The sequence below is a fragment of the Callorhinchus milii genome, unplaced genomic scaffold (genome assembly GCF_018977255.1).
Source record: "Callorhinchus milii isolate IMCB2004 unplaced genomic scaffold, IMCB_Cmil_1.0 Scaffold2, whole genome shotgun sequence".
NCBI lineage: Eukaryota > Metazoa > Chordata > Chondrichthyes > Chimaeriformes > Callorhinchidae > Callorhinchus > Callorhinchus milii.
In genome coordinates this window covers 48,147,532-48,173,045 of record NW_024704743.1, presented here as the reverse complement: position 1 = coordinate 48,173,045, position 25,514 = coordinate 48,147,532, and the positions used below count along the sequence as shown (strand labels likewise).

At 38.0% G+C, this 25,514-nt stretch overlaps 3 protein-coding genes across 5 annotated transcripts in view; all 3 read right to left on the bottom strand.

The window, feature by feature from the left end:
* Positions 1-9,834: 9,834 nt before the first annotated feature.
* LOC103183173 (homeobox protein Hox-A1) lies at positions 9,835-11,426 on the bottom strand. Its single transcript, XM_007900497.2, has 2 exons — positions 10,802-11,426; positions 9,835-10,292 (listed from the first exon to the last, which is right to left on the bottom strand). The coding sequence occupies exons 1-2, from the start codon at positions 11,424-11,426 to the stop codon at positions 9,937-9,939; spliced, it is 981 nt and encodes a 326-aa protein (XP_007898688.1). The 3' UTR covers positions 9,835-9,936.
* Positions 11,427-14,107: 2,681 nt separating this feature from the next.
* On the bottom strand, positions 14,108-17,686 carry hoxa2b (homeobox A2b). Its single transcript, XM_007900496.2, has 2 exons — positions 17,194-17,686; positions 14,108-16,660 (listed from the first exon to the last, which is right to left on the bottom strand). The coding sequence occupies exons 1-2, from the start codon at positions 17,543-17,545 to the stop codon at positions 15,921-15,923; spliced, it is 1,092 nt and encodes a 363-aa protein (XP_007898687.1). The 5' UTR covers positions 17,546-17,686; the 3' UTR covers positions 14,108-15,920.
* A 1,574-nt stretch (positions 17,687-19,260) lies between these two features.
* Positions 19,261-25,514, bottom strand: part of LOC103183167 (homeobox protein Hox-A3) — a 46,239-nt gene continuing 39,985 nt past the window's right edge. For all 3 annotated transcript variants that reach the window (XM_007900490.2, XM_007900491.2, XM_007900492.2), the window contains one exon: positions 19,261-22,975. In XM_007900490.2, coding sequence (XP_007898681.1) covers positions 22,203-22,975 — 773 coding nt within the window. In that variant the 3' untranslated portion in view covers positions 19,261-22,202. The remainder of the gene's footprint in view (positions 22,976-25,514) is intronic.

Here is a 25,514-nt window from a genome sequence, read left to right as displayed (position 1 = left end):
TTTCATGTTGGGACTTGAGCTCACAGACTAATACATTCTTGGTGCATCACTAAACTGATGTGCCGTCTGCTTGTTCGGGTGACATTAAAGATCCCATTACACTATACAAAAGAGTTTATTCTAGTATCTTAGCCAACATTCCTCCAAATAAAATACAATAGTAATTCCTAGCTGTGCATCAAATCTTGCTGTTTGCAAATTAGCTGCTGCATTTACCTACAAATGTGTGGTGAACCACATTTGAAAGTAATTTTACTGTGAAGCATTTTGAGATGCTTCACCATTATAATAGTTGTTATATTAAATGGAAAGACAATTAATTCACACAGGATCCTTTCATCTGGCAGAAAAAAGAGACTTCCATGCCATCATTCCGGGCTAAAGTGAAACTCAGATCCCATAGGTGAAATGCTAATGTGCTGCTAATCCATCGTGGCAACCAATCCCACATTGAATAATTGCCCTTTTCCTCGACATTCAGTTAAAGACATGCTGAAGGTATTGGCAGGAGTTTCGTTCCCATAGAATGAATGAACTATCTTTGCAGTTTCTTAGCTTTGTGAGAGCCTGGCTGCTGAGACAACCTTAAGAAGATGATTTCATCACTGCACCAATTTGTATTGCTGTAATATGAAGTTGGGCAGAGTAGATTTAGCTTCTACTCATATTAAAGATCTTGGAGAGTCCATTCGACCTTTTTAAGACCTTTTTAAAACCATGTTTAATGTTATTAAAAAACTAACCCCAGTTGGTGGGGTTCATTGGATACATATAGTTGCAAATGTGTGGAGTTCTCCTAAGCCACATCAAAGAGTGATTGAGAGTGGGAAAAGTAGACTCAACTTTCCTTTTCAGGTAAGTCTTATCTAAATTGTGCAACTAGCCCTATTTATCAGATAAAGTAAACAAAAGTTAGGTACCCAGAGTCTTGGAAAACAGAAATGTAATTATTTCGAGTCTGACGAAGGGTCATTAACCTGAAACGTTGACTCACTTTCCTTTCTCCATAGGTGCTGCCTGACCTGCTGAGTGTTCCCAGCGACTTCTGTTTTTGTTTCAAGTATTTTAGTGGTCTACTCATTGATAGATATTTTGGAAAGGAATGGGTGAATGGAAAGAACAAAGGAGGGAAGGAATCAAAAGAGAGAGGGGGAGAGATCACATTTTTGAAATGTTTCATTACACTGAAACATCTTACAGCGCTTTAGAGCAACTAATGTGACTGTTTTTCTTGTAGGCAAAGATCTGGCCAATGAATAATTCAAGTTTCTTTTATTGTATTAATTGCTTAGTCTGAGTAATTGTCAGTTTATTCAGAGAAGCAAAAAAAATTCAGTTCCTTCTGAATAGTGGGAGCAGTTTCTTCTTCAGCTCTTCCCTTTCACATATTTTGCATAATATTATTTTCCCATGCGCCAAACATTACATGTTAGCCACAGATACTAATTTATTATTCATCGCATAATATCATCAAAAAGCAACATCTTCATTATTTATGCAGCAGATTATGCATTCTGTATTCAATTATGAGGTCAGGAATGTTTTCAAAAGAAACATTTTCTCGTGTATAACCCATAAATTACATCATTATACCCCTTGTTTGCTCAGTGTAAACCATTTTGAAACCACTTATTTCATCCCCAAACCACATGTACATAAAGTGGCCTTTTCCTTATTTAAATTCTGTTACCAATTATCAATATCGTGACTTTTAAATAAACATTTCCACAGTCACCAATTGTATATAATTTGGGTAAATTGTAACCATAGTTGATGGTGTAAAACAATGAAAGTTTCTGTTGTCTTTAATTCTGTTTGATCAAAGCTGAGTGTGATAATTACACTTTAGTTTCTATTTTGTGAAAACGTTTCTGTTTGGTATGACACTCTTAAATCTGTTATTTTATTCGTAATATTTGCATTTTACACAGTGAATTGAAATGTTGCAAAGTGTTTTCACACAATTAGTTTTTCTGAGTGTAACCACTGCGTTTATGCAGGCAGAAAGGTCACAAGATCACAAGATTGGTTAAACTTCAGATGAATAATGTCCTTTGGCCATTTGATCTTATTCCTTCAGAATATCCTCGTACCGTCCTCCCATCAGAACATCAAGCCACTTTTTAACTGCGTCCAGTGTCCTGACCTCAATCACCCTCCCTCAAATTATCCTCTGAGTTAAAAAAAAAGTTCCTGTTATCTGTCCCGAAATTAGTCTTCGCAACTGTAAACTTATGTCCCTGTTCTACTGTCTTGGTGCATCCTAAAGTATTGTTCTGAGTTTATTATCCACCCCAAAAAAATTATACCCATATGAAATCTTCTCTGAGATGGCAAACTTGAGAGAGCCACTTCCCATTAATTGCAGTCAAGTGAAAGAACAGATTTAGTTGGTGGTTATTTAAAAATAATTGGATAATTAGCTAAGTCACAAGCAGGAGAAGTTACTGCCTTTGAAATGGTATCATGCGATCTTTCATATCCACCTGCACCAGCAGATCAAACAGGCTCAATCTTGGTTTTATCTCTCATCTGAAGGACTAGATTCTATTTGTGCTTTACTTTCCATTTCTGTAGAGGTAATCGCATTGGGAGGGTAAAATTCTGGCAATAATGTGGTACATTTCTATTACAGACATTTATTAAAATGTGTAACAGGATGAAACACCTGCAGGAAGGAGCTTCACAGAGAGACCTAGAAATCGAAGTAATTAATGCCAATTTGTGTGTTTCATGTCGCTTTACATAAAAGACGTGATCTGAAGTGAAACACAGAATTTATATTTCCCTCCCTGAGGGGCCGAGGGGAGTTCTGAGCCTGTGTGACTGAACGTTGTGTGCAGAACTCGTCTATCTGGCACCAAACACCAGGTATTTTTTACTACAGTATTATTAAAGAGCAGAAAGTGCAACCGACTCTCCAATTACATTAGAAACCTTCCTGCGAGGTCCAATAGACTGCTCTCCAATAAACCCTAATAAACCTTTATAAACCGTAATAAACCTGTTTTTTAAAAAAAATACGCTGCACTTTGATTACTGAGCTATAATTCCGCTACTGGGGTTTTTGATCACGTTTTGAATCAAATTCACTTTAGAATCAAAGACAAAACAATGCAGTCAATAAAGTATAGGACACTGGAGAAAGTGCGTGTGAATCATTGACTCACATGAGAAGATTGTTCAGATTCATATACAGTGTGTAGATTGAAACAAAGAAGCAGGTGTTACATCTGAGGTAGTTGAAAAGTGACTTATTTCCAATTCATGGGGGGAGGGGAGGCGGGTGAGAGCAGACACCCGGAACTGATGTGGGAAATAAAACCAACTGAGCAGAGGTAGTGTGTGTGTGTGTGGGGGGGGGACTGAGACATCTACCATTTGCAGTATAACTATAATCAGTGGGAAAACAACATTAATTTAAAACTTTCTGAGCTTTACAAAGTTAGCGTTGCACTGGTTCCAAATATACTGTTAACGTTTGAAGAAAACGTCATTGAACCCTTCACCACCCAATGTAATTTATGGCACACGCAAGCACCATGGCAAAAAACATGAAAAATATAAAAACAAAAGATGATCCATTCATCGTCGCTATTATTTTCATTTTTATGTGAAGACAGTTTAGTGACTGCGTATTTGAAGTTTGATCTGATACAGTACATGGCCTTTTTAATATTCACCTGAAAGAAAAGTATTGAAAAGGCTTTGAATTATTTATTTATTTATTTAAGGCAAAAGATGTCGTGGAGAGTTAATACAGGTAGGAACTTATCTAGCGGTAGTGGACAGGATTTACTGAAGTACAGATCAGAAACGACTATGCATAAAAGGTTGTAAGAAACACATATTGCACACCACACTGCCTGTCCATTGTCAAACAATGCTGGAGGTGCAGAACTCAGAACTACACGCAGCTGCAAATGGCAAAGCATCTCTAGTTTGAAATATAATACATGAGATTGTGTATATATGCAACATGTGAAGAAGGCACAACCAATATTATTATATCTCCAGTCACGAGATTGCGCCCACCGACAAACAAGGAACACACATTATAAATGCTTCGAAGCACGTGAGCTTAACTTCAAGTGTGTGTGTGTATAAATATGTTACATGACATAATACGCCAATCCTATAGTTGCATGCATAGAATTTTTAAATCACCCGTTTAGTAACATGCAAAAAAAAATCAAGACCGTATTAAAAATCTTGCTTTTATTTTAATAGCTACATAAATTATGTTTGAAAATCTTTAAGGTCGATTTACTTTTCGAAAATACATTCACGCTGTGACCTGTTTAGATGTTGTTTTCTGTAGCTTTTTTTCTAGACGGGGGTCATTGTGATTGCAGATTTGCGATTAAAAGGCGAATGGGTCGGAAGAAATAACAGCTGCAGAATACTCAGCAGCGCCAGCAAATTATTTTTGTAAATTTTATTTGACAGCGAAGCCCTTGGCTGCTTATTAACATCGTCCTAAATTAAATAAATCGAAAAAAGCGTAAATTAATAACGATTCCGTTTTGTTTCAAACAAGTTGTTTGCATTTTGCACCGAGCGATTGTGCCAATTTTTCTGAAAAATTTTGTCTCTTTCTCCACTGTTTCTCTATCGCTTACCTTCATCTGAAATATTACTGGGTGCGTGGTTAGTCCATCCTGATTGATATCGATTTATTCTTTTCATACTTACTGGTATTAACTGCGTAAATTGTGTTTAAACTAACGATCGATAATATTGGATTTCGGAAACTTTATATTAATGTCACATCGCAAGAGAAAGACTGATACTTGGAGTGTGTATGTAAATAAACGATGACATACATCCATATATCCATATACATGCATAGAGATTTAAAATCACCCTGCTTGTAAAATGAAATGTTTTGATGATCTGGTTAATCGATTAAAAATGACAATCGACAAGGTATTGAGTGCAAGACATGCGAGTTATTTAAAAATCCTAACCATTTAATTTCAAATTATTGGATAAAATCCAAATTACTATGAGTGGTTATGTGAAGTATATTTTTGTCATTATACTGGTGTGTGACTCCATGCGTCCACAGTGTTATACAGTAGTTAATTCCTGGATTGTTTTCAAGTACTAAGTGTTGCGTATAGCTTCACGGATGTGGTTTCTACACTGCTAAAATGATGGTGTGCTCTTAAAATGATGAATTGGTACTCACAACCTGAAGTACGTTTGTTTAACCTTATGGGCAAAACTATCGAAAGGTCAGAACTCGACTTATCTTGTGTGTAGAGTCAGTTAATTATTTTGAAACAAATTAGTGTCTTATCGCGTAGATAAATACAATCACGCACAATTCTGCATTCTGCTACTTAACGCAATCAGAAATATAAGAAATAGCAATGATATTATATTTGAATGGTTTTCATACAAATACCGTCAAACTAAGCAAGCATATCGACACGAACGACCTGAATCCTAAAAATGCTTCAAAAGAGGCCAGAAAGAATCCTTGATGGATACGGTTTAATGAATGAATCGCGTTGGTGCTAATTCCTCCCGATTCAGTAAAGGTTACTGTAAGAGCAGAAAGATAAGCTCCGGACTTTAGTTAGTGCGCTCGAAACATTCGGGGGAAAAAAAAACATCAAAAATAGTTTCAAGTTTTATTTGCTTCGTCTGTCATACCTACTCATTCGCACACTTCAGATGTTTTCGCGTCCAAAAATTGAAACCATGTCAATTTTAATTGTGTAAGCTCTGTCGTGTCTTGGCTAATCCAGATTACATGTTGGGAACAGCTTTTGGTGCCGGTGTAATTACATCGCTAAACTGTATGCTGCGGTTGTCAGTTGCAGTTCGGGTCAGGCAGCTAGTTAGTGCATCGACAACTATTGTGACTAATTGTTGAAAAATCTACTTCTGTACTTTTATTTGGAAGTGAAATTAACCCACACTAGCTTTCAATAGTCTAAATATTCCCTGAATGTTCTCTCGATCATTTGTATATTCTGTTTCGCCCCATTCTGCAACCTGTCAGATTGTCTGTCTTGCCTGGTGTATTTGCCTGGTGGCGATTGATGGCTGAGGATTAAAGGGCGACTTCTACTATGTTTAATACCGCTACTTTAGACCGAGGTGTTTTATTCCCAGTATCTACAAAGTTTATAATTCTCCCATTACTATATATATATATATGTGAGTGCTTTATATTGAAAAGCAGTCGCAATTTCAAGTCAGTTTTAGCTTGAAATCAATGTCAGCAAAATATGATTGAAGGAAAGACTCGACTGTAATATTATCGGGCTCGCTCTGCGTGTTTAACTTGTTTATGTCAACCANTTTTTGCATAATTATACAGCAAAGTGCTTCACAATAGTTTGTAATACAAAACGCCTTTTGTAGAATTGGAAACGTAATCGCACTGCAGTATTTTAATGATTCTATCAACAGTGCGATAGCTAAATACCGCATTACAGCGCAATTGCAATCTGCCATAAGATGGCCCTGATGCGAAGCGTAAGAACAACTTACACTGTCGCCCAGACTTGTTTGTCCAAAGCTTATTAAAGTTAGGTAATTGCGATTTTATTCTAACTTGGCGTCTGTAACGAAATAAGTCGTTGTATCACAATATACGCTGACAGTAAAGCCTCGTTAGGCCTACAATATTAGCCGACTTTCTGTGTCTCCATTCTGTCATAAAACTAAACCCCTGTATTGATTAAGACGTCAGCGTTTATGGAGAAGATTACTCAGAACGTGACCTGTCATTAGAATGGGGGCAATAAAACACCATTAAATATTCATTTATTCGGTGATAGGATGAACTTTGACCCGAAACAAGGATAACAATTTGCTTAATACCCTGCATTTTAGTGTGGATTCTGAGGATTTTTTTTGGCAATTATGCTTTAAAAAATCTAGCTTGTACAGGGGATTTGTCTGGAGTCTGTGCTTAAGAGCTGACACCGCTCTAAAACAGGAAGGCTAATTTGAAGATGACCCATCGCTGAATTAATTTCGGCTTGAACTTTCGATGAACTGGTGAGTCTAAACAAGGCTGAGCAGCCAGCGCGAAGCTCTTTCTTAGCTATGGGGTTTTCAGTCAGCTTTCCACACAGAGTAAATATTGATCAACTTTAATCTGATTGCCCTGGAGAAAAATAGCCGAGCTTCTACAAGGAAAAAAGGTAAATTCGAGAGGTTGAATGTTGCAGTGGAATGAACAATGCGGGCGATTGCCCTGTTATTCGGGGGCAATCCAGCTATCCCCTCCATATTGATAAGAGCGAAAAGGGATAAGCCTGGATTGGTACTAGATCGATTTGATAATACACAGGATAATACATACGGACAATTGGAAACATAATGCCGAGTGGTAATAAGAATATCACAGATTTAGATTTTTTTTTAAAAAGACTGTTAGAACTATTTACAGATCATTTTAAACGTTTGATAAAAAATACTCTCGGTTATTTTCCTGTGATCTTCCATTAACAGTCTTATTGGTTGCGAGTATATATCCTACGCGGATTTAATAAGCGCTTTGAGACGTCTCAACGACATGATAAGGCACTATATCAAAAGCAAGGATTGTTACAATTATTATTGTGTCAAGTTAATGAATTGAAGGCTTCGGTGTACATTTACTAGTGTTCAAAATCCTATGATATCATTATAATAGAGCGGTCTGGTGACGACGGTAGGTATTGCTTAGGCAGTTTACTATCATTTTAAAATTCTTTCCCTTTTAAATCGTGACATATTTGCGCTTCCAAATTTACCATTGATGACGGAAGAAAGTGTGTGTTGCTCATCTAAATATAACATGTACATTGTAATAACCATACTGTTAGATTTCAGCAATAAGAGAAATCGTGTCGATCCATCTACGAACTGAGAAGAAATGAGAAGAGTGGATATAAAGACATTGTAATCGTGTTTGCATTTGAGACAAAGTGCATGTTCAGAGCCGCAGAGATGAAGGCAAACGGTTGCCACAGCAAGTGGACTTCACACCTAAGGCACCAGCAACAGATGGCGGGTTATTTTGTACCTTGAAACTGGTGCAGTTTTCAACACCAGTAAAAATATATCACCAAACTTCTCGTGAACAGTTAAGGCAAGAAGTAGTTTTACGAAACTCCGAAGAACCGATATGTTTATGTTTTGAGTGAAAAGAAATACTTTCTGCCGAGTACAGGCGTGTTTGTGGACTTTTCCATAAACAGAAAGTAATACTGGGAACGCGGAGCATCAAATGGATCAGAAGTTGAAGGTTTCTTTTGAAGTTCTTTTGCATCGACTCCAACCCGCTAAAAGAAAGCAGCCCCAGAGCAGATCTTTCCCTTGATAGGGCCGAAGTGCCCAGAAAACCATCGACTTTCCTATTGACACCAAACTGAATCTAATCATGTTGGTTCTTAAGCAAACGCCAGTGATATTCTAGTCACGCGGCTGTCACTGGGATGTTTGATCAAACTATTTCAAGATAAGTTACGGCAAATTTCATCTGATTTTTTAAAAAAAATTCTATAGGTTGACTTTTCGTTTTATTATCCCTATTAATGTGGATTCATCAAAGCCTTTGGAGGCTGTTCCAGCTGTTGGTCTTGTAACTCGAAGCAAACCAGTTGGTGACAATGGCTGTCTTTGCAGATTGCGTTGTTTACATATATGTAAATGATCTATTCAAGGGGAAAAGGTCAACCCTTGGCAGTGGAATGTGCAGGAATACTCGCCTTGCCTTTTACCTTGTTTATTTAAAGTTATTTCACACACGTTTCGAGTTATTCCTTTTTCTATCCTGTGAACAGTCACTTGCCATATTTTGCTGTAGGTTTATTTCGCCCGAAGCGCCAAATGGACCCAATCGAATGATTATAAAAATCAACGTTTTGAAACCTGGTGGATTTTTGTTCTCCCCAATTCTTATCAACTAAGAATCTAAAATAAACAATGTGTGTAACGTGAAAATGCAGAGTGTCCGTAGGGGGAGTTTTCGAACTCTGTTGGATGATTGTGCAAGTTGGGTTTGATTTATAGCAACAAAAGCTTGTTTTTAATAGAATTTATTTGGACCCGTAAATTCTGATCTGGATTTAAGTCACAGAAAATCCCAGAACCATCTCAAATCACGTGCTGATTGTACATAACACATAGTCACACAAGGAAACTGATAAAACTCAGTATTTAGGAGATACACACCATCGGTATTGGATCATGCAAAATTCCAGACACGAACCCACATTTGGCTATAAATTACATTGACAGGTGACTCATGACATCAAGTCCAACAGATATCGGAGTAAACATTATAGTTTTGAGGTATTTTAACAATGTGCTACTGCTGGTCTTAAAGACCACCCACTTCAGAATTCCCACTTTATTTGAGAAAAGGAAACAAATTCTTAATATCCTTCAAGAGTTACACAGCCCAGTGCAATGAAGCATACTCTAAATTCTGTACTCATGACCTTTCACAGTGCGAGAAGAGCTCCGAACTCACTCAGCTCCCCATTCTCCGCAATATAGGAGAATCTTCACTTACACTTTGATTAATTGATTACAATTTGTTTATAAAATCTACACCTACATCATATAAGGGTCCATCGACCCTGAATTTCAGCATCATCTTTAGAAAAACTTGTAAAAAGATAAAACTCTTGACAAAATATATACAACCAGCACAGCTTACAATATATATGCAACACATTAAATTAAAATAGGACAACTATGCTATACAGTAGTTGCTTCCTATTGTAAACACTCGGAATAGTGCATCTCTTGATTTCTTTGGAGATTAGCATATTCATTTTTTGCAAACAAAATATTTTTTCGTTTGTTTCTCGGGGAGTGGTGGTGGGGGAGTGGAATCATAGTACGGTATTGTTTTCTAACTTAAAATGACCAACAAGCGTATAACTGCTTCACAGTTTGAATATATCGAGGAATGTTTCAGGCTGAGGTGTTCAGCGTTTCTGAGGTAGACGATGATGGGGAAGGAGTGGAAGAGTTAGAGCTTGATTTGTCAGATGTGTCTTCTGCATTGACTTCATTCCCAGGCGGTGTAACCGGAGAAGCTGAGATAAGACCTTCTTTTTCCCGTTTCTTCTGCTTCATACGCCGGTTCTGGAACCAGATTTTTACCTGGGTTTCGTTGAGCTGGAGGGCGGCAGCGATTTCTACTCGCCTGGCCCGAGTCAAGTACTTGTTAAAGTGGAACTCCTTCTCCAGCTCGGTTAGCTGCTTTGTGGTAAAGTTGGTTCTCACCGTATTAGGCTGACCGGCAAAGCCATACTCGCCAGCCTTTCCTACATCAGTAAAAAAACAACACGGACAGGTAAGTAAGATGAAGGTTTAAGTGGTACGAGTGTGACAACTGTCATGCTTTGATAAGCTACTGTTACTATGCTGACAATCAATCAAAGCCTCTTTACTACATTGGAAATGACTTGTCAGATAGGACTAAAAGGATCAGCCTGCAACTGTTAGTTGTCAACAGCTGGTTACTGCAGCTTAGACTAATGCTAGAGAAAAATGGAAGAAAGATCAAAGCAAACGACTAGAAGGTGAGACTGTGGCTGTAACACCTTCACCACTACGTTCAACAGATAAAACTTGTTTCATTCCAGTCTTCTGCGCCTTGTTATCACTTTTCCAACACATTTGGTGGCCTTTTTTGTTCGTCTTAAGGTTATTTATAATTAGAAATGTGTAATCTCTCTCTCTCCCCCTCAAAAATACCAATTCTCTCTCACACACTCACATTCTCTCTCATTCTTTAATTTCTCTCCCTCACAAACATCCACAATCAATTTACCTGTTTTCGGAGGATTCCTCTTCACTTTCATCCAGTCAAAAGTCTGTGCCAGGGGAGGGGTCTCAGCTGAAGGGGAGCAACAGGTTTCTTGGTGACTGCCATGAACGGGGGATAAAGGGTGACAGCCTGGAGCAAGGCTCTGTTGCTCCTGTCCGTAAGGGTGATGGGGATATTGACCTGGGCCCACCACCCCGCCATAGCCGGGGTGATGTGGGCTGATAGCTGAGGCAATGTTCCCAGCATAGACAGCAGGCGCACACTGAGGGTACCCTCCGTTGCCATCCGTGTCTTGGTTCAATGAGTAGTGATGACTGTAGCCTGTGTTAAAACTCTGGGCAGGGTAACCTGTGCCACAGTTGGGATGGGTAGCATAGGAGATGCCCAAATTGCTGTGAGGTGAGTAGGTAGACTGATGATGGTGGTGGTGATGAGGAGGAGGAGCGCCTATCTGAACACTTCTGCTCACGATATACCGGTCGTCAGCGTTGCAGCTATTTGTACTAACAGCGCAGGACTGATAAGTTGTAATTCCTTGATCGGCATGGTAACCTCTGGAAGAGCAGGTCCCAGTTTCTCCGTTAATGATGGGATAATCTAGAAAGGAGTTCATCCTCGCATTGTCCATGTGTCACTGGAGTGACCAGCACACACAGTGATCACTGTCCACCAACTGGATGGACCGTGCCAACTTGCCCACTTCCTTAATGGGGCTGAAGGAAAATGATATCAATGTACAGTGAAGTGTCCCCGCGTGACCTGGTTCGGCCCAATCGCGGCGCTGCCTGCGAAGTTCGCACGATCTCGGCGGTGATCGATCACCGTTTTAGTGGCATTTAAATAACAAATGCTCTTCCATCAAGGTTACGCGCATTAGCTCACCAATGCATTATACTTCAAAGCATGCCCGGCAGAATGCAGCAGAAATGTATTCAAGATGCACGTACTGTTTGGTCGGGTCTGCGCTGGTATTGGTGTAAAACGCCGATCGCGCCTGCCTGCAGTGGGGGGGACTATCCTTACTTCTGCCGCACAGCAACCTCTCTCTCAGTGTCAGGTAGGAAACCCTTTCGATGAAAACTTAACACCCGGAACCTTAAGAGCCGTAAGAAAGGTGATAGTGCAATCATCCCTCCACTGTGGATTAGGGAGCAAACCGTCTGAAGCAGTTGCATTTCGGGTGAGTGGCGTTTTCTCAGCAAGACTCTCGAGAAATGTAGGTCGGCAAGAGTTAAGGTCTATTGTGTGCCAGATCGCTTCCTTCACTTTTTTAAAAAGCACATACAGGTAACAGAAGCTGCAGAGCTGCTTCGCGTCTGGATAAGGCGTAGCTAATCATAAGGAACACTTATGATTAACTAAATCCTTAAGCATTTAATACCTACTATTAAATACTAATCCGTGCTACGCGATTCAAAATACGGCTCTCAAAAAAGCAAAGTGTAAAATGATTGATTGAACCAATAGGACTAATCTATCGGGATTTATATTTAAGTGGTGTATGATAGGGTGTGAGCTTGTAAGCGGACGCCATATCTTCCCTGTGCTCTTATGTCAGAAGGATGCAGGCAGCAGCCTATCAAAGGGCTGCCCTTTGCCTGTTGTAAGCTTTCCAGCTATTGGCATGGAAATGAGGAGGCTCCAAGATTGAGCACAGACCGTTGGGTGCATCCCCTTAACTACAGGATTACATACGACCGAGGAGCCTATCTAAATGATATTGGGTGTCAGCCTATTTATTTCAGTTGTAGGGTGATTCTGTATACTTTTTTTTCCCGCGCAGTTATGAATAATAACTCCCTTGACTAAAACACAATGTAGCCAAACGTGGCCGATATAAAGTCGCTGCCGCCCATCTGTCAGCTTCCTGTAGAGCACTGTCCCAGCAGTCAGGGTCGGTGGTGACTTAGAATCAATCTTTTGCACATTACAGAGTGACGTGACTCAGAGTACCAGACAGCAATTTACTCCGATTAATGAATGATGACAAACGGTGGATTATAATTCTACTGTAAACAAGCAGTCTTGAAAGGAGACCACACGCGGAAAATCTAGATTGTTTATAGGACCAGGGAGATTTGAAAGCATGTTCTTGGCAGGATTTAATGAAAGATTATACACAATGAAGATTTTTAAAATATTTTAAGGGGATGGGTAGCCTTGTCACGAAAACACGCTAAGTATTACAAAGTATTACTGCTTTTGACGCACTCTTTGAATGCAAGTGTTTTCATTTTTAATCTGACTTTATAAAAATAAGACACATTCGTCAAAGGGAAAATAATGGCGCATTGAATTAATGTTTCACTCTGTGCTTCTTTGCTAAGAATGAACAATTTGTGCACTTTGCTGTAAATGTGACACCATCACACTAAAGCATGGCGCTTGAGTCGCAGTAAAACTACAGTTAACTCCAGCCATGCGAACAATTCATACACTAAAGTCACCCATTCACCCATTGTCCTAATACTGGCAAAAAGCAGACTGAGAGGGAACTGTAATGCATTGAAAAGACACATGTCCCTTTCAGGCCACAGTGGGAATTTTTCTTCACAACAATGTGAATTGTGGGATTTGTTTTAAAAATATATCAAGCAAAAAGATCAGAGAGTGTGACTACTAAGGATGATTTTGGTCCACTTTTCTAATCCTTCTACACACGAATAACTTAGAATTGATGAAAACATTGATGTAACAAATAGCTTCCGCCATTTTTATTTACTGCGACTAAAATTTATATAATGAGGTCAGAGCAAACGGATGCTAAATAAATCCTGGACTGGATCGTTTTCGAAAAGCCAAAGCTTGTTGCGCAGTCCTAATTTCTAATTATGCAAAAACAGCTAATTTTCCCCTCCCCCTAAACAATATATTTATATAACGAACTTTACCAAATAACTCGTGAAATATATTTTTGCAAACGCACAAATGACTTTTATTTGTATTAGTTGCCTTCATCAAAGCTCTATCGCGGGCAGCGTTAGATGTTGTGCGTCTTTAGATTAAAATTAGTTTCTCCTATTTTCTTGTGTCTTCCTGGTAAGAATGAATCTGCTGGTAACACAGTCATTATGTCTTGTAAAGACTTGCTTAATAGCGACAGGATATCGACAACGTGTCACTATTTTTCTCTACGTTTAAGATTTAGTTTAATAGGAGGGAAAGTACCGCCTTCATGGAACACCACCGACCGAACAGATGAAAGGAATAAAACGCCTCAATGCAAAATGAATGATGAGTTCACAGTAAAAATCATTTTCATTTATTTCCATATTTAAATAATGTGGAAAATAAGAAAGAGCTACGCCATTCCAGAAACAGCAGTACGATTGCAGCAGTGCGATTATAAATCTTTGAACAGTAACTTACGATTCGAAGTGACTGCCAACAGTAGCAACATAACCCCCCAATGTTCTTTGAAAATAAGCAGTAAAAATGAATTACGATTCAGCGCCTACTAAGTTAGAGGCTGACAGGGGTTCCCTAGTCCAGGCGAATACGTAAGATGATTTTTGTGTGTGTGTGCGTGTGTGTGTGTGCGTGTTGCTGCGATTGATCCCTTTGATGGCATTCTCATTCATAAAACAGTTTGATTTATGAGTTTGGGAAGAATTACCTCAAGAGCCGTTCCTGTCACTGCTTACGCAGCAGTCAACGTGTTCCAGTCAGCAACAAAAACATACCGTGAAACCGCGGCTAAAATTACAAGCCTGTGTGAGACTCACACCCAGTCCTGGGGTTTCTGAAGGAGAGTTAAAATACGACTTATGCCTCAACAACCATGTGCACAATGGGGACGAATTCCTACATCTGTTGTTTTATTTATACAAATGCAAACATGATAATAAGCCAGAATATGCGTGGTGTTTTTATAAAATACGAGCCAAGATTTCAGATCATATTTTAGAAGTCGATTTCAAAAACGAAATTGTGACCCCATTAAACATTTGTGCTGAACATACTTTTTTCGTGTGAAAGAGCTACCCCGACAGGTCTGAAAGCCAGCGCCGTTGCTCAGTTTTTTTTTAAAAAAAGGGAAAGGAAGTTACTCGTGTTTTCGTTCAGACTGAATAAAATCAATTATCGAAATTAAATTTAGAGGATCTGACTTGTTGGTTGTTAACGGTCGTAACGCAGGAGTTTTAGACCAGACGAGTTTCGGTTTGAATATATAGCAGGTTGGTCGGCGATTAACGCAGTGGAAACTTATGGGTATCTGTATTGCTGATGATGACTGGCAGTAAGCGAGATAAGGAATCAGAGGTAACACCATTAAAGATTAGCTACTGACATCAATAAATAAAAGAGTTTGTTCAGCAGCAAGCGCACATGAATTGAACAACACTGAACTTTTTTTTCTTTCCTGTAGATTTGCCGAGTCGTCATCGGTGTAAAATTGAGAAGATTTTTTCCCAAGTGTTTTCAATTACTGCATTAATGTAATATTTCATTCCCTGCTCTTTATTTTCGCATTCTGACGGTGCTAATATTAAAAATGAATCATCGTGTACTTCGTTTAATTTGAGAGATAATTTGATTAATTTTCTATTAAAAGATTTCCCTTGTGCGCTCTTTTTTTGTAATACAAACAGGTTCGATCAAAGTTTTTCCAACCAGGTTTATTGTCCTTGTAAAGTTGTACAATAACGAATCTGAAATTCATCTTTTTTTCTTCAATAAATTCTATTATGGGGAAAAAAAGAACGAGACTCACCAGACTGTTCCTTTTTATTAATGAATTGATGTCAAATGAAATGAAAGGATATTTATTAAGTGAAAAATAGTCCTGAGAGAGAAAATGCTTCAGGAAACTACCTGTAGCGTATAATACTTTGCTCTATCAAATTATTTATGACAATGAGCCCTAAAGAATACAAAAGTAAAGAAGAGAAAGTGGGAATTGTTGGATTTCTATGCAATCGGTTTTATGAAAGTCCCGATAGGACTCGATGGGAGAGTTGGAAACACGGGAAATTAGTCCAAACTTTTGCAGCTACAGTTAGAGCTCAAACACGTTCGAATTAATTAAAGAAAAATAAAAAAAAATACTGACCATTTGAAAGAAATCGAAAGAAATCGAATTTAAAAGAAGGCATATATTCCTATCACAGCGACTTTTCAGCTAGTAGTTCAAATGCTGCAAATCGATTGTGGTTAGAGTATCCGTAAAAAAGTCAAAACTGTCAGCGGAAAGATCCACAGGGCTATCGAGAGACCCCGGTAAACTAGGAGATACTCCATCTGAAAGCTGTAAACAGGATTCTGTAGAAAAGACGTTAAAATCCTGTAAAGAAGGGACATCGAGGGCCTCTGGACTGTCATTGTTTAAGCCAGCTGCACAGTTCTGGGCCATTGTTGACAGGCAGTTTTGAACAGTGGGTGACTGCTGGTGAAAATGTTTTAGATTTTTCTCATTGCTCGGTAAAGGAGAAACTGGGAAACTTTGGGATTCTCCATTGTGTAAATGTTGGGCCTGCTGTTGAGTCAGTGCATTAGTTTGAAAAGTGTAGCCTTCCCTGTCCAAGAGAGCGCCTGAAACGTTGTTGAGGGCTTGCTCAAAGAGTGACTTCTCTTCGTCGTCTTCAGTCTGACCACTGTCCTCCAGACTCTTAAATTTGCCGTCGCTATTCTGATTTTCTTTACACTGGGTCTGTCTTTTGTGCTTCATTCGCCGGTTCTGAAACCACACTTTCACTTGTCTTTCAGTCAAGTCCAGCAAAGCTGCAATCTCCACCCGCCTGGGTCTGCACAGATACTTGTTGAAGTGAAATTCTTTTTCCAGCTCCAGAAGCTGTGTGTTAGTATAAGCTGTCCTTAACCTCCGCGATCCTCCACCTGTATTGTCCGGAATATCATGGGTTTCTATGAATAAAATAAATAATAAAAGAACATTTATTTTCAGAACCCACTTGAGACAATATTACATTAAATAAGAGCATCCACTGCAACAAAATGGCCGCCTGAATGCAGTGGACCCATTGTTTCAGTGTCTGCGGCTGTGGCGTCTGACATTTGCTGAAAATACTAAAGAGATTTTTAAAAATATTCCTGCCAGTAATGCTTAGTATCGCAGTAAAGTTTGCAACAGTCTTTTTGCATTTTCTGATCCCTGCATCAGCCGCTTTACCGTGAAACTGCGCTCATCTATCACTCTTCATTACTGTCAAATATCAAAACTCTGGGATGGGATAAGAGCAGAGAAGGTCATTTTGTGACTAGCTTCGCCAAATAAATCATCCTCCATTAAATAAGTCAGTGAAAGTGATTCAGTCTCTTAATTATTAACCTGCAAAAAATACAACTGATTAAACAAGCGATACATGTGAAAAAAAAGCTGCACTAGTTTTAAAATAATAATCATCATAATAATGCTAAATAAACGCCTTTGAGCTGACCTTTCTGGGAAAGACAGGAGGCTGCAGCTGCAGAAGAAGCAGGTAGGTGATTTTTCTTGGAGTTTTTTTTCTCTTTCATCCAGGGGTATTCCGGAGGTAGAGTCGCGGCTGGTAAAGGGCTTGTGCCATTTGGGCTCTGTTTTGGCCGGCTTTGGCGAGGGTGACTGCTGGGATTCAGGCTAGGGATGGTTTGCTCAAAAGGAGGAGGAATCACTGTCGAGTGTGAAAGCGTCGAGTTCTTGATTGATGAACTTTGAAATGTATCACCGACAGGGGGAAAAGATGTCAGGCACTCAGCAAGCGACGGCTGACTATTGATAAAACCAATTTCTCGTTCAAATTCGTAATTCATTGCCGGCTTCACAGAACGTAAGGGGGGAAAAGTTAGCTGTTAGTTATTTTTTGGCCCGTAAAAAAATAATAAATATCGCTGCTGGGTTTTTTCTAATTCACTGATTACAGCCGTATGGGGACCGTGCTACTATTAAACTATTGAATTCATGGAGACAAGGTTGAAATTGGACCGAATTCGCTGTCACATGATTGCGTCTGCCCAATGACAATTTGGGGTTTAATCAAAAGAAGGCACTGTCTATGTGATTGATCCAAAAAGTCGGAGAGGAACGCCTCATTCTGGGCCAGCAGTATTTTGATTTCCACTTTTTGTTCCATCTTCCCATAATAAATGTGCAAAAGATTTTGTTTTAAAGCTCATGGAAATCAGTTCACTCAGCCTTGTCTCTTTCTTTCTGTCTGTCCCTGTCTCCTGCACACTTGCTGGCTTCTCTTTCTCTGTGTGTTACCGACTGTCACGAAGACGACTTGCACCTCACAAATCATCCAGCACCTAAATCTGACGCCTAGAGTCATTAACAAAGTAATCCATTAATCTTCAAAGTTTTGACACTGGACCCCAGATCCCTGCCACATAAGAAGTTACACAAGGCGAGGCTACAGCCATTTGCTTCATGTTTTCGTTGGGCGTACCGTCCCCATATTTGTTTTTTTAGTTGTACAGTACTGGATATACTTTGATTGTTGTACAGTATGGAGACAATAACTGAAACAAGAGGCCGATTGTGGTGGTGATTGTGGACAATACATTTTAATGATATTTTGTTTTTGAGCACCGAAAACCCTAAAAGGCGTATAGATGAAGGTATTGTATTCTCTTGTGTTTTTTGACATTTGTAGCACATTACGATGAACTGCTCGTGATAATTGTGCTGTTATATATATACAGTATATATATATTTTAAAAATCACAGTACAATGGTTTTAACAAAACGACAACATGAATAACAGAAACGGAGACGTAAACTCTCTTTGCTTTGAAAATATTACATTTCGTTTTTGTTTAAAACACAACTTCCGTCTAAATTGTATAAAGGAACATTTTTTAAAAAGCAGGCATGATGGATTTGTGTTTGTTGTGGCCCTAGCGTGTCCAGTAAACATCCTAATAGTTGAGCATGATCACTTTTACAAATACGACTGTAACATGCAGAGATTTTGTTGAGACGGCAAAGGTTCAAAAATGGTAATGCTTTTCTAGGCCCTTTTCTGCGTATACCGCAAACAAAGCTGTAAGGAAGTATGTCCCCGATCAATCTTGTTCGCCTTAAGATCTGACAGCTTCTGGCCCCCAAGAACACATTTAAGGTTTCTCTCTGCAATGTCAAATGGCATCAGGAAGAGAGTAAGATTCCTTCTTGGTGGTTAAATATTTACAACAAATCGTTTATTAAACGTCAGAGTACATCCAACGCCTTTCAAATGTAAGGCAGGGAAGGTGAGTTCATACAGATTATGATACATCGTCTCGTATTAGTTACGGCAAAGGCTAGTTTTTCCCGTTAATGTTTGGGTCGTGGGTTTTAGTGCTAACGAATTGAAGAGTTTTTTTTAAGCAATTAAATGGGCTTTTGTGTGTGAAATGTTTGTAGGCGTTGGCGTTGCAGAGATTTTCACAGCCTGTGTAGGGGCATGTGGGCGAAAGCAGAAGCGGCCACGTTTCAAGCACAAAATTCTGTTGTGTGAAAAAAGAAAGTAACGTCTTTCAACATATTAAAATGTTAATTTTGTTTATGTCCTTGGTATTTGTTAGGTTTACAAAACAAAAAAACATCCTGCCGAGTTCGGGGAATGCTTCGGATCTGCAAACCATATTTGCGAGAAATATCCTCTTAATAATTTTAAGTAGTTGTAAAATAACTAACTATTCAGTGGATACATTGCACTATTTTCTAAACAGATATTTCATACATTCCGAGGAGAAATCCATAACTACATCTATATATATATATATATATTCCCGAGAATGCACCACGGCCAAATTCTGTGCTTTCAAAAACAAAATATTCTCGCAAACAACCTGAAATAATTAGGCTTACTGACTCCAACTTGAAATATATTTTTTAAATTTCTCTCATTTTCGTTGAAATAAACATTTGGAAACCCAGCAAGCGTGTCATAATAATTTGATTTGGTTTTAATATTACATTATTAACCCTTTTTGCAAAACCACGGAAATCGTTGTCTCGTCTAAAAAAACAGACCTCCTTAAAATATGCTGTCGTTTACAGCACATATAATTTATTACATGCATGGAAAAAAAGGTTGACCCCGGCCCCTAAAAACTCACCAAAATAATTGTGTTCAATTTGAACTTGCGGAATTTGTATTTTTTTTAATCAGGATAGGATGATATAAGTGCAGTATATATTCTATTGTTAGCTAACATCCTTCCAGTTGGTAAATATACAGCGGAGTTGTATCACATTTAAAGCTTTGCTAGCTGAGTGAAGAAAGTCTCCTATGTATTTTGGAGAGGAAGATAAATTGGACAGCTTGTCCTTTGGGAAGCTCTGATAGTGAGCATGCCGACGACATGGCGTCTGCTTTCTGCACGCTTAAGACTCTACAACTCGGAAATTCTCTTCAGCTTTTTGAAAAAATAACGCCTTTTTTCTTCCTTATCTTAGCCCGCAATTAAAGAAAATCGATGAGCAACTTTTGGTGGACAATAATAAAACCTCTAAACATCCATATTTTATGTCCCTGGCCTGTTTACTAATTGGAATAAATGAATCAATGTCCGTGCCAGCTAATGGCAAAACATAAAAAAAATTGTTTGGTAAATAAATAATTCGCGTAAAGGCACATTATCTTTACAACAGAGTAGTTCATTTTGATTTTTTTAAAACAAAACAGTTGCTGGAGCGGAACATATGGATTTAAAACTAAATTTATACAGTTTTTAGCACTAGATATAAGAATTAAAAGAAATCTTGAAAATACTTTTCGATTGATGACTTTTTTTTACAAAAAACATTTTAATATTTAAAGAACATATTGAAGAGCAAATTTGATGTGAAATGTATAAAGTATTAAAACACACAAGAGTCGAATGACCAGAACATTAACGTTTTCTCACCCGTAATTAATATTATATCACTGGATGCGAAGGATATGCGTTACATCTATGGAAATATAAACACGTAGAACTGAATTTATTTATAATGAATTTTCTCCTTTAAAAAAAGCTAAGCAAAACCGTGATTAGTTTGTATAACAATTAAAATCAATGAAATAATTTCTATAGCGTTTCCCGTGTTTTTGTAATATGAATAGTAGGCATTTTTTGGTGGGGGGATGGGGGGCGGATATTTAAAAGGAAGCATTTATGAATCCTGACGTTTTTTTTCTCTCTCTCTCTCCCTTCGCATGTCCAGGATTATTTGGGAATCGAACCAGGCGGCAATGGCAATGTTTCTAAGCGCTGGTGAAATATTTTCACCCGCTGTAATATCTGTAATCCTTATGAACCACATATACTTTGGTCAAACCAATAAACAAACAAATTTGAAGCCAGTAGAGTCGTTTCATTCTTTGTGCAAGGGAGAAATGTGTCGCTTTCCGTTTTGGACTAAATAAATGCAGCATTGGGAGACATTTGCAAGCCACATGATAATGGATGATCTTTCAGTGCGGGGGTTGAAGCACCACAGAGCCAACATAACACAAAGGAAGACTGACTACTGAGCTATGTGCTTTGCTATTTCTTGCTGCATGGTGTTATATTCTTGCAAATGCTTGAAAAAATGCGTATATCTCATTTTAGTTAACACAAGCAACACCATATTGCTGACCAAAAAAAATTTATTCGTCAGAACTAGCTGTTCCATGGATATCTCATTTGCAGCATGGAATGTATACCTAAAACAAAATTGTGGCAATTTTGTGTTCCATTTTAAGAATACTACAGTTACAGACTATGTCCTTTCTCTTGGCATTATTCCCACGATTGACCAAGTTGCATTTTCCAGGAATACATTACTAAAAGAAAACTACTTTTCTGTGTATTTTACATGATTTTTTAAAAAAACAAACAAACATATATTTACCATGACTTAAACACAAGGCTGAACAGAACCAAGTAAATAGTCAATGTACAGTTCTCTTTATAAATATGCGTCAATGGGGATAAATAATACTTTAAACACTTAGAATATTCTCCTTTGCGAGAGCAAATAAATAAATTTGAATGTTCACCAGCATACACACATACTGAAAGACGTACAAGTACTCTTATTTGCTCTGTTCGAGCGCTTTGATCTTGTTTTAACCATTCAATGTAAAGAAGTGCAATATAAACTATTTTACTGTTCCTCAAAAGGAAAAATAAAGCACGAACAAATTCACATTTAAGTAATTTTTAGAAAATTTGTTCATATACCCTGTTCCATAAGAGTAGAAGATTATATGCAAAGTTCTGTGAGCCTTAGTATTTCACTTCTACTAATGAATGCTAAGGCTGGAGTCCATGAAGATAAACAACCACTAACAGAGATAGAGCAATGCAAGCAAGGGTTGTCGATAGGTACAACATTACATATGAACCATAGAGGTTGATACTAAAGAAAAACAAGAGTGGGGGAGGGGAGAATCGAAGGTAACATGACATAAACCCATGAGAAAGTGATAGTTCACCACAGCTAACTGGTCCATTACAGATGAGTCAGTTTGGGGGCTTCCTGAATTCTTCCCTGAGATGGATGGTGTGAAGAAAGGTCTGTGTATGTAGGATGTGGATCACAAGGTCCATGGTGATGGTTGCTGGTCATTGGTCCAGCACCACTGTAGTCCATGTTTCCAGAAGGAGGGTGACCAAGGTGGGTTAAGCTGAAAAGGGAAGGCCCAGAGCTAGACATGGATTCCACAAAGTTTCCCCCAACATACACTGGGCTACCCTGTAAATGAGGAGTCCCATATCCTCCATTGCCTTGAAGAGGATGTGTTTCATATTCGGGTGTCACAGCAGCCGTCCCAGCATACCTCTTCTGTGGAGGTGGGCAATTGTTGAGGGGTGCAGGGTAAGACGTAGGAATTCCATAGGTGTTTTGATGAGGTTTGTTAAAGGACGTAGGTGAATGTTGGTCATACGGAGCATTGCTTGCCAAGGAATGCATGGAATTTGCATATAATCCTACAGATGGTGGTGGGATGGGGCTTCTGCTGGGTGACTGTCCTCCAGAGGAAGTTAGCATGCCTTTTGCCTTCTGATCCTTCTTGTACTTCATTCTACGATTCTGGAACCAGATTTTAATCTGTCTTTCAGTGAGGTTTAACAGGTTGGCCATTTCGACTCTCCGGGGCCTGCAAAGGTAGCGATTAAAGTGAAACTCCTTCTCCAGTTCCACCAATTGGGCACTGGTATATGCTGTGCGTGCCCTCTTAGAGGCTGGCCCGGGAGGACTTTTTTCACCAGCACAGCTTTCAACTGCAAGGCACAAAACCAAAATTTAATGTGATTTTAATAACATGTGCAGGTTCACTGTATGCATCTGTGATTGCTATTGTATTCTTAAGAGGCACTGGCATTGGTTTAATGCCTCTTACTGTATTAAGGAACAATCCTCCCTATCAAGAACACAAAGTAAGATGCAAATTCTTATTTGTTTTCCTACGTACTTACATTAGTCAATATGTATACAGATGTATAGAATATTGTGTAAGATTATCCGTTACAATTTAATTTTAGGAAAGTCACCTCTTATTGTGGAGATTCACCACAATCACTAATTTTTTAAATAGCCAAACTAAACTTAAAGTTAATTCCTGAATTGACAATATTCACATCTTATAAGATCGCTTATTAAAATTCATGACTGAAACACACAATATCTCTGTTAGTTCCCACAAAATGTGTCATGCTTTGGACAGAAAAATGGCTCAATTCCACCCATGATCTCATCAGCTGCACATATAAGTGAAAAAAAAGTATAATAACACTCAAGTTACCAGATCTAAACTTTACATTGTATGTAGAAAAATACACATGGAAGTTATTCTCTCCATTTCCTGATTGGTTATTTGCATATATTATTTGTATACATGCAAATATACAAACAGTCATACAAGACATTGAATAACCCTATATCCCAACTAAAGCAGTGCCTCTTAATGGCACCTCCCCCACATCATAAATTCTACTGCTCCATGTCACAATGGTGGCTACACAGGATGTAAAAAGGTTATCAACAAATGAGTTAAAGTAATATTTGATTAGATATTGTACTACATATTATAGTAAACAATGATTAACAAGTAATCTTATTCAAAGGATTACCAACATTGAGCTCTCATTAGCTGCAATCTGTTGACAACTTGTTCATGTTGTTTATGAATTCATGCAAAGATACTAAAGTAAATGTACACAGCCTTTCCTTATGTAAGCATGTGTCAGAAAATATTTGTGGTTAGATCCACTTATGTAAAATCTGATAAAAACTACAAACAAATCTGATATAACTAAACGTTTACAAGTTTCAGTTGATTCCCAACTTTGCATTGGTACAGGTAGCTGTTATCTGCAAGTATGTTATTCATTAACAATTGGCCAACTCAGTAAATAGCATGATTAGAATTTGTAATACACAAAATTAGAATCATATGGGGGTGCTTCCGTAGGTACATGTATTTCCTCTAAAATACACACAACCACCTTTGGCACTCACAGAATTATAGTTTATTGCAGTTCAAGCCTGAATGTAATTATTATGCATATCATATGAATATATGGAATAGAGTTATATCACTACATAAGATAATGTCTCAATGCCCTGTATATGTCAGTCCAGTGCTTATTTTATTTATTTCAATAACATTTCAGCTAACTAAGAAATTAACCTCCGAGTACATAATTCTGAGTAATGAAAAAGCTTCAAATCTGATATCAATACTGTGCATTCTGTTTTGATTTGGGTGTTCCACTGATAGTAATGATAATAATAATACTTGCATTTGATCCAGCACCTTATCACATCTTTGAGACGTCTCAAAGTGATTCAGAGTATAAACTGTAAAGTTATGATTCATTAACAATAATAACGTTATTATTAAACTGATGGAATTAAACCTATATTGTATGGGCAATTAATTATCTATACATGTAATATACACATATGTGCACAGAGATTTGTATGTATATTTTATAAATACATACATATGTGGTATTCTGTGCAGATACATAGTGCACATCTATAATAATTCATGAATATATGTATATAAATAATAATAATAATAATCATTGCATTTGATATAGCACCTTATTATGGCTTCGAGACATCTCAAGCACTTCACAGAATATACTGTAAAGTGAATTTACTGTGTATTTTTGTGGGTAGACTTGGATATATGAGTTTGTGATATGGATTTGCCCTTAGAAAGTTGAGGAAATAGAATTGCAATATTTAATTGTTTCCTGGAGAATTTTGCTCCTAAATTACTTAAATTATACATACAGAAAATGTTACTGGAAAATATATTTTTCTGTATTTATAACGCATCTAAATGTACCCCTGCAAGATAATCCCTACATACGAACCATTGTAGTGAAATATATGATGCCTTTTGACAGAAAAATGGCTGAATTTAACCCATGATGTGATCAGTTGAAGATATTATTGAGACCACTAAATCCCTAAAATAACACTGCATACACCAGATATTAATCTTGTGCATATTATTTGGAAATACACACATGGAGGTTGGTTTCTATACATACAGAAAAAATATTTACCTTTGCAGAGGACTCATTGAATGGACTGCTGGAAGATAACCCACAAGTATTCTTATGAAATGTATAGTAACTGACATACATGTTTTATTTTTGCCTGGACAACTCAACCATTATTGCAACCTCCAACTACTTCAATGATTGAAGTTCTTCAGACAACACTGAAAATATGGCAGTGACTATCCAGTTCCAGCAATTTCATTGGGAGCTTTTTCATTATATAGCGAAACGCCTCACTAGT

Bases quoted from the DNA above. Each gene is read 5' to 3' on its own strand.
- LOC103183173 (XM_007900497.2), bottom strand. From the start codon at position 11,426: ATGGACAATGCGAGGATGAACTCCTTTCTAGATTATCCCATCATTAAC. The intron at 10,293-10,801 runs GTAAATTGATTG...TTACTGATGTAG, and splicing joins GAGGAATCCTCCGAAAACAG to GAAAGGCTGGCGAGTATGGC.
- hoxa2b (XM_007900496.2), bottom strand. From the start codon at position 17,545: ATGAATTACGAATTTGAACGAGAAATTGGTTTTATCAATAGTCAGCCG. The intron at 16,661-17,193 runs GTCAGCTCAAAG...TTTTATTCATAG, and splicing joins CTCCTGTCTTTCCCAGAAAG to AAACCCATGATATTCCGGAC.